Source organism: Stylophora pistillata, chromosome 7 (genome assembly GCF_964205215.1).
Source record: "Stylophora pistillata chromosome 7, jaStyPist1.2, whole genome shotgun sequence".
NCBI classification, from domain to species: Eukaryota; Metazoa; Cnidaria; class Anthozoa; order Scleractinia; family Pocilloporidae; genus Stylophora; species Stylophora pistillata.
Window position 1 is genome coordinate 2,252,798 of NC_142525.1, and position 9,442 is coordinate 2,262,239.

The following is a 9,442-nucleotide window of genomic DNA, read 5'->3' on the forward strand; positions in this document are numbered from 1 at the left end:
TTTTCAAAGTTAATTATTCTTTAATTTTCTATTGGTTTGACAAAGAAGTAAATAGAAAATAAGTTTATTTGAATATCAAACAATAATAAAAAATTATTTGTAATCATCCTTCCTTGCAGTTTTAAGACAAAGATTCCACATTGTGTTTCAATTTACCTCTAAGTGCCAGCTCGTAGGTAAGATTCACTTTTAACTTCTAACTAAAGACATCAGTACTACATCATGTAAGATAATTACTTCAAAAATCATGGAGGTTACAAACTACATACTTTAAGTACCATTAGGAAATTTTTTTTTGGTAAAAGCAAACTACACTTGTGATTAGATTTATTGACTTCATATGATAATTAGAAAATCCTAAATTATTGTTAGAAGATGGCCTTTTGCTCATTTGTTGGCCTCTGGATGACAAATACACATTTTCAAGTCTCAATTTTTTGAAACCACTACTAATAATCAAAATAATACAAGTGATCATCCTATGTACAAAAGTGTACATATTAGCAAACAAAATAATAAAAAGACATCTAAAAAGAAGAAAAACTTTGTTATGACACGTCTCCTACACCATCTTTCATTTAGCAAAGAATTGATACTACAAAGTACCAGTATATATATAGACAAGCTATAAAGACAAAAACAGATATAAACAATGTGAAATTAATACCACCCATCTGTGTGATCTTTTGTTTCATTATAATTGCATACATCTGCTTTTATTCCAATTTCCTTCGAAAAACAGTATACGAAACGAGGTTTTAATGAATTTATGTTTACCACTTCATTAATTTTGTTTATAGAAGAGACAAGAAAATGAAACACAAACTGCTTCAGAAAATCCTATCAATAGCTAGAAATATTGTAATCCCATTGTATCCAAGTTTATTTTCAGATTTGAAGCTTAGGTATATTTAAGCCATGACCAAGATGACACAAGCCATGTTGAAACATGTCTTTGAAAATTTTTTTTTGTGTATTTCAAATGTTGTAGATTTCTCAATCTTTTGCAAAGTAATGTACAAACATAAATAATTCAATCCATAATCTTTTCTTCAAATACATTAATTGCTATTAATGATATATTAATTTTGTTCTCCAGCCTATTCCAGACCAAAATGCATCACAAAGCTATAGCTATTCAGCCATTTCTAAGATTCTTAAAGCTTTTGTTTTACATTGAGGTCAATTATGGAGATTTCAATGAGAAAATAGTTCTTTACGATCACATCCAAATGGAACTGAACTTCATATTTTAAGAAACCTTTAACATTAGCCTCTCTTTTCAAAAGGGCTATTACAGCATAGAAGTGGCACACACAATCATGTTTGTTTGTTTTTCACAATGTTGGCATAAATAAGCAAAAGCAAAAAAAAAAACAAAAAATTAAACCTACATCTCAAGCGATCCATCACATCTTGTTAGCATCTTGACCCTTATTTCCCAGAAGTGATAAACATGTATCTTCTCCCTTAAATATTCACACATTATCCAGCAAATAGGTAATGAGAATACCTTAACTTATCAGGTAGAGGTTGTTACCTTGATTAAACTCCAAATTCAAGTAACAAATTAACAAGGAAATGTATCGCAGCTAGAGGGGAGAATTAACGATCAGATCTCTTAGGAGTTACAAGGTTAACTGCTGCATTCTTTTGCTTTGCTTTCTTTACTTACACTTTTCAAGCTTAGTGGTACATCCATATCTATCTCAGCGTGCCAAATAGATGCCAAAAAAAATCTGGAGAGGAAGTTAATGATTCTCTTCTTCATCACCAAAAACAGAATTATAAAAAAATAATAGTATATTTAATCATTCAATTTTGTTGATAAATTGCTATTAATAATGACAAATAACTTGCAGTTATTTGAATTTGAGATAGTGTTTATATCTTAATCATTTAAATTGGCATGTTACTACCATCATCAATGCCATCATCATCATCATCATCACTAATTTCTGGCTCAAAAGACAGGCGAGGAACTTTGGGTGATGACGAAGGGGAACAAGATGGAGACACATCCAGCATTGGGTCTATGTTTCGTCCAGGCGACAGTGCCCTTTTTATTCTGACACCGGCCCCCTTAATTCGTGCCCCTGCATCAAATATAGTGTCCTTGCCTTTGCCAATTAGCTGGTTCTGTGGAACACAAGCAAAAATATAAATTCAAATAGCTGAAATATTTGCATTTTGGTATATATAGAGCATAATAGAGGAATAAACATAGAAAGAATCCATAAATTTCTTGCAACAAGAATGAAAAAAAAGCAGTCCATTTAACGAACAAGAAATTAAAAAATATTTATGCTGGGCCACCTTTTGCCCAAAATTATTGACCAAAATTATTGACCAAAATTATTGACCAAAACTATTGACCAATTTTTAAAGAGGGAAATGATCTCCCTTAGCAAACATGAATATCAAAAGATAGTTACTTTGATTTTGTTCACTAAGTAACTGATCACATATAATTTAAAAAGCAAATGTTAATCCTTATATCAACAAACAAAATTATGTATTTGTTATTATTTTAATTCAGAAGTACCTTTTAATAGAAGTAATGACTTGACAGTTGTTAACACAGATCTTTTCATAGAAGCGACCAAGGAATGAAAAGTTTAAAGAGATTATGGTAATACCATTTGGATTTCAAAAGAGTTTATTTTAAATTTTAAAAAAGTACTTGTATGGAATTCATTTGCTAACAATTCAAATTCAGCAACTTACTTAAATAAGATTAATTTTAACATTTAATTTAATGTTTAGAGTTTACCACAAAATTACAATGAAACTAAGATGAGGCTTTTTTTTTTCCAATCCTTCATGAATTTTCATTTATTAACTTCAGGTATAGATTACTGATGAGCAGTTATATCAACTTAATTAAACTTATCTGCATAGTGGTCAAAATTCACTCTCCTTGCAACTTTAAAATTGTAGCTTCAAGCAGCATGAAAATTAGTTTTTTTCTAGTTTTAAACCTTCATCAAATGCCTAAGGATTCAATTTATGTCTGTGGAGATTACTACTAACAATAATTTACAAAGGTACCGTAGTTTAGAGTGGGTTTTAGTATAAATAGTTTAAAGATTAATTTTAATTTTGTCAGAAAACAAAGCATAAAAACAATAAAAAGAAGTTTTATTGATCTCTTGGGTTAGGGTTAACATATCAGATTACATGGAAAAGTCAACTGAAAAAAATATTAACCAAGATTAAATAAAAAGGTAGAAAGTGAGGTGACATTCATCATTGGATTAAATATATTCACAAGCTGAAACTACAAAATTCTACATATTTTTAAAATTCTTTTCATTTATAAATCTTTCTAAAGAATCTTTTTACAATTTATTACCATAATTTACTAATCTTTTAAAACTGACATTCCTGAGTTTTACCAACAAAGTATTTTGCTGCTCAAATATTTAGTTATTATAACAATTAAAGAAGGCACAGACAAACACAAAAAAAAATAAGAGAATCTGTGGTCTTGTCAGACTGAATTTTATGGGATCAGTGATCTGTCCTTGGCAGTGTTCTCCTTTTTGCGTGATAACGGGTAAACTTTACTGCTTGTTATACCTCATATTAACCCCTGAAATTGCTCAGAATTCTTGAAATTCAGCAGGTAAAAGGATTGCTCTACAAGTTGAAGGTTTCTTTTAACAGTCATGCTTAAAATAAGGGACATAACTGCTTAAGAGCAATAGAAAGTTTAATCACTTTTAGAGGCGCCGTTATTGTTCTCTTCCTCTTGAGAAATGTTTGTTTTAGAGAAAGACTTCACCAAGCTTACCAATCGACCATCCCTTCCAAACATGTCAATAAAGCTGCCTATAAAGTCGCGCGACTTTTCTTCCCACTTTTGAAGCACCTCCTGAGACTTGTCTGTAAGCTTTCCTTTGATTTCATCCATTTTTTGCCTGACCTGAACTTCTTTTTCCTGCAGGTAAAGTACAAGATCTTCTTAAGTAATTGTCTTCTCTGGGTACTATACATTTTTTTTCTCAATTATGAGAGCGAATTGAGTGTTTCATCGCAATACCTCCCTTTACCTGATACAGTTGGCTTTTCTCACAACCTGTTTGTGAGACAATGTATAGATATTGCAGAGAGAAGTTACATGTTTATCTTTTAAGGTAAAGAGTTGAGAGTTAACTGATCACAGAAAGCCCAAAACTTAAAAATTTTTCAGGTTTTTTTATGTGGGGCTTATCACAGTAGGGGAGAAAGGGAATATTAAAAACTCTTTTATGGAATGCAGGCCAGTACTTTTCCTCTGGTCATCAAAAAAGCTGACCCTTTAACTTCCATAAGTGATGGAACAGGTATCTTCTCCTTATCATTTCCATACATTATCCAGCGAACAGGTAATGAGAGTAATCAAACTCAGCAGGTAGAAGTTGTTATCCTGATCTAACATCAAATTCTCTCAACTAATTTATAAGGAAATGTGTGGCAGCTAGAGGGGAGAATTTAACAGTAAGATCTTGGCAGTCTAAGGGTTAATGAGTACTTTGTGCTAACAACAATATTATAACATAACCAAAGTAAAGTGCGCGCTCTGATTGGTCAATTTAGTGTCCCCCATTTGCCCATGGGTGTACGCTGCTGACGTGAGCAAATGCAAAGACTATTTTTTCGCGCGCGCTTGTTTTTTCTGGTCGCGTAAGATTTGTTAAATAAAAGGGAACTCTTTAGCTACAATGTATCAATGTTATGTTATAAAACAAATGGTAACCACCACAGCGTACACTATTGAGTTATGGATGCACGCAGGAGGTTGCTAAGCAGGAAAGAAGCGCAAGAGTCGCTCGAGGCGATAGCCTCGAGCGACTCTGGCTTCTTGAGTGCTTAGCAAACCTCCCAAGTGCATCCCTAACTCAATAATGTACGCTGTGGTGTTTAGCATTTGTTAACTAGAGTTTGTTCCAGGGGAGGGGGGAGAAGCCAAGGAAGGTTTTTCAGAAAGAGAGGCCTGGTTACAAAGTGAGAAAACTCTCGACAGAGGCCTACCACCCACTTTATAGAATAATACTTTGTTATTACTTTATTCCTTTTTATTATTAATTAATTTATTATTACTTTATTAATTAATTATGGGATAATTTACAGAAAGGAATATCCACTGCCTGAAGTTTGCAGATTAGCTAGTCAAGGCAAGCCATAGTTACATGTATTTTATATATATACAACTACAAATGGCTCACAATAAAGACTAGAGAAAAAGAGCAAAAATATTTCAAATAAATAAATTAAATTAAATTTAATTAAGCTTACATTGCAAATATAAGAAGCCAAGTTTTCAGGAAATTTTTGTTATTAAGTCAGGTAAATCAATGATAATCATTTTCTTCTGAAAGTATTCGGAGTAAAGTGTTTCGGACATTGATTCTAAAGTTATTTTTCAACATTTGAGGCATTTGACACATTAAACTATTCCAGATTTTTACACCACTTAAAATTTACAGGCTTAACCCACACAGAAATGGATGTTTCTTGTTGAAAAAAAGTCACTCACAGATCCATAAATGTCAGGAGTCAATTCAACTTAAACTTTATTTCCAAAAAAAAATAACTTACAATAATCATAAAACTGCGGAAGTGTAGTGTCGTTGTCTGGGTGAGTGTAGTCCTGAGAAGGACTGTTGTCGGCGGTAGTGACTGACGTTTCGACAACCTGTGCGGAAGTCATCATCAGAGTCAAGTAAATAGTTGACTCTGAGGATGACTTCTGCACAGGTTGTCAAAATGTCAGCCACTACCACTGACAACAGTCCTTCTCCGGACTGCACTCACCAAGACGATCACACTAAACTTTCACATGTTACTCCCCCCCCCCCACCCTCCGGGTTCAAACTGGCCAGTCCAACACTCAAGGTCTTAAAATAATTGAGAAGAATTTGCTACCTTTCTATAATATCAAGAAATGGTTAGATATTCTAGTCTTCTCGGATAGGGACAAATAAATGGAGGTCCCGTCTCCTGCAGGGTTGGGGTAGGAGATGTTAATTTCCCACACACAAGATTCCTGTGTGATGGATGTGCTCCCCTGGGTGGGATGGGTGGGTGCAGATAGAGGACCACCCTAATTAACTTAGTGTTACTGGTGATATCCTCTGTAAATATTGTTTATTATTATTGTTATTATTATTATTATTATTTTTATTATTATTATTGCTATTTACTGAATCATAAAACTAGTATAGGATACTTAAACCTTGCTTGGAACACTCACCTTAATAAAACTGACATTCAGCTCTTTAGCAGTATAACCCCTGGCCAGATTTCTCCTGACATATACATCATAATCTTTTACCACCCTTGCAATCAGGTCCGATGTAGAAATTCCTTCTGTTCTCTGAGTGGCCACAAACTTCCCCATGGCTTTGACCTGCTTATAAATGTCATCTGCACCAGCACTCTTGTAAGGTAAGTCATCGTGTGCAACAAAGTCAATCTGGAAATAAATCCAATAAACAATATCCTCCAAGCCACATGAAAATACATTCTTCAGTTACAGGCTGACTATACAAGACATGATAACTACAATCTCCATGGTAGATATTTCACTTCTTTTGTCAACTTCACATGCTATTGTATATTAATTGAATGGTCTTGACTGATGAAATTTTTTAAGGAAAGTCTGGAGTAAAATAATGGGAATTTAAGAGTTGAGAACTATCAACAAAAAATACCCAGTTTGAAAGAAGGAATATCAATTCACATGATTAGCATAAAACAATCCTACAACAATAAAAAAATTTCATGGATTAAGAATTTTCTCATTATTTCAAGATTACTATCATCATTGACTAGAAGGATATAAGCATGGCTTGAAAAAAGGTAACTTGAAAACTTCTGGCCTGTATTTTGTACACAAGTGGGGTTTCTCTGAGAACTATTAAGGATAATAAGCAAACCACAATGGCCACAGCAATGAAGCCAAGCACAACAGAAGGTCTAATGGGCAGAACTATAGCTCAGCACAAGAAATTTATAACTCTTTGTACACTTATTAGCAAAACAATAACATGAAATCATCTTAATTTGTAAGATATGAGAATGAAAACCCTGATGGCACATCCTTAAATTTCCATTTTTAACTCAATACTGTTCACATTTTATGCTGAAGTTGGGGTGTGGTGCTGTGAGAGACAGTACACACATCCAACCTTCCCAAAATTCTTATTTAAATCATAAATTTATTATTTAATTGACATCTTCCTCGGTGTTGCCAACCTGACAGCTTAAGGTCATTTTTGTCCACTTATTTCAAGTTGGAAACAAAATCTACTTTACATACCTTATGAAGTTCAATAAAGTCAGGAGTAACTTCCCAAGGAGCATCACAAATAACTTCATCGACGTAACGGCAGTGCCTCAGGGATTCGTACCTTTCATCCTCTGTCATGACCGTGAATCCCTTGTACTTATGTGTCAAGTCATCATTAGACACTGCATTGACAAAATTTATATCCAAATGAAACTTTGCAGGAAACAAGCATAACTAAGCTATGTACAAGTTAGAGGCAGTCCTATGGCATTCATATTTTTGCAATAAAGAGAGAAGTCATTGAAGCAATGATTTTGAGAACTTAAAAACAGGACTATTACCTGCCAAAGGCATCAAATTATTCACATTTTCTCTCAAGATCTGAATAGTAATTCTCTTTACTGTTTGCTCGACATTGATATTGTATTGATATTATAAGGAGAAATTCTATCTTTGTCACTCATGGTTTAAGAGACATCCATTTGATGCCTGACCTTCATGACAGAAAGGATGGATCACAAGATTTTTGGAAGAAAGGGTGGGAAAGGTTCAGACTGCAAAAAAATTTCTGTTATAATTTTCCTCAAGGGAATGAAAAATGGTTTGGACGAACAGGGGAAGAAAATGTTTTCAAAGCATATTTTTCTTTTCGCCAAATTTTCTAACTTCTCAGCAAAGAGTATTGTTTAAGTCTATTTTATGGCTATTAACGCAACTGCCCCTAATGGGTTCCCAAATTCCATGTAATTGAACTTTAGACTTGAACTTAAAATCAGGCGGGAATTGTCCTGAACTTTGATATCAGCTGATGTCTGCCGAGGCATTGCGTTACATTTCAAGGTCAAACTTGATTTCCATGCATCGCACACTTTTTCGACCTTAATTGCGATTTTTACGATTGAGTGGTAAAAAAAAAAGGAAGGTTTGTAAAAAAAAAAAAAGCAGGTTTTTATTTTTCCATTAATAATTAAATAAACTTCATACCTCCTACCATTAGATAAACTTCTGTCGGAAAAGCTTGTTTCGCTTGCATCAGTGCCCTTGCGTGTCCAAAATGATACACATCGTATACACCGTCTGCATAAACACGAATAGGCCTTGTTGCTGCAAGGAATAAGATGAACTTTTAAAGAATTATGAAAAGGCCGATGGTGAAAAGCTGTCATTGCATAAATTAGGTAGGGTATAAAATTGGTATACAAAAAACCAGCTGGTAGAAGAAATGCGGGTACGTAAGAAGAATTTGTTTAAGCGAAAGTTTAAGCTGAAATTAAATTTCCGATTTGCATTGTTAAGCTTTTGTCCAAGACTACGAAACAAATACCTTTTCCATCCTTCGCATCCTGTAAACTCATTGGCTCTAAATTGTCGGGAACTTGTTCCTCAGGAGACGAAATCGTCAAGTCTGGTGCAAACAAGATAGCGGGTTCACGCGGTGACTGAATCGAGGGAAAATAAAACGCGAATAAAAATAACACAATGGATCCATTCTCTTAGAGCTCCAATTTAAATCATCTTAGTTGTGTACTGCAGCTCTACTTACTATTTGCGCAAGCATAATAGTTTGTATCTAAAGGTTTGTAAACAAAGTGAAAGTGTACCATAGTCAATCGCAAAAAGGACATCTATTTCCGTTCAAGCTTTTGTTTTCAATAAGTTGTTTAAAGAGTGAGCCGCCATTAGCAGTGGACAAAACTGCTCGATGTGTCTTGGCTTATTGTTAGGGGAACTGAAAAAACTATTAAATTCAACAGCTGCTACCTTGCTGTGTAGAAAAATTAAACCTTTAAATCTCCCCTCTCTTGGGAGTCTCAGCTGTGTTCGGCAAACACATTTCATTTCTTACCACGCAGACAGCCTTGCTTCTTGCTTTCCCGTTTAAATCCGACTCTTGTGAATCGGGACGTTTCCTTTTCCGTGAACCATTTTGTTTCCTGGCTTCCCCTGAAAAGCTCTTTGGAGAAGACATCTTACCACAAACGTTGTTACTTTCAAAGCATAATTACCTATGAATTGTCCGATCTGTCCGATTACCTTTCCGCTTTGAAAGGCCGGTCGGGGAGCCACATTTTGTGGGACTGGATCTGAAATACGGGTTCTGCCGAGCAATTCCGACTTAGTACGACAATATTCGTAAATATCCGTAAGTTTCGTCAATAATGGTTG

General features: G+C 34.2%; 1 protein-coding gene across 1 annotated transcript; it reads right to left on the bottom strand.

Annotated features, from left to right (window-relative positions):
• LOC111329762 (choline-phosphate cytidylyltransferase B) lies at positions 1-9,335 on the bottom strand. The gene is made up of 7 exons (XM_088726658.1): positions 9,123-9,335; positions 8,601-8,715; positions 8,261-8,380; positions 7,307-7,458; positions 6,239-6,460; positions 3,797-3,943; positions 1-2,139 (listed from the first exon to the last, which is right to left on the bottom strand). The coding sequence occupies exons 1-7, from the start codon at positions 9,243-9,245 to the stop codon at positions 1,900-1,902; spliced, it is 1,119 nt and encodes a 372-aa protein (XP_088582784.1). The 5' UTR covers positions 9,246-9,335; the 3' UTR covers positions 1-1,899.
• Positions 9,336-9,442: the final 107 nt, after the last annotated feature.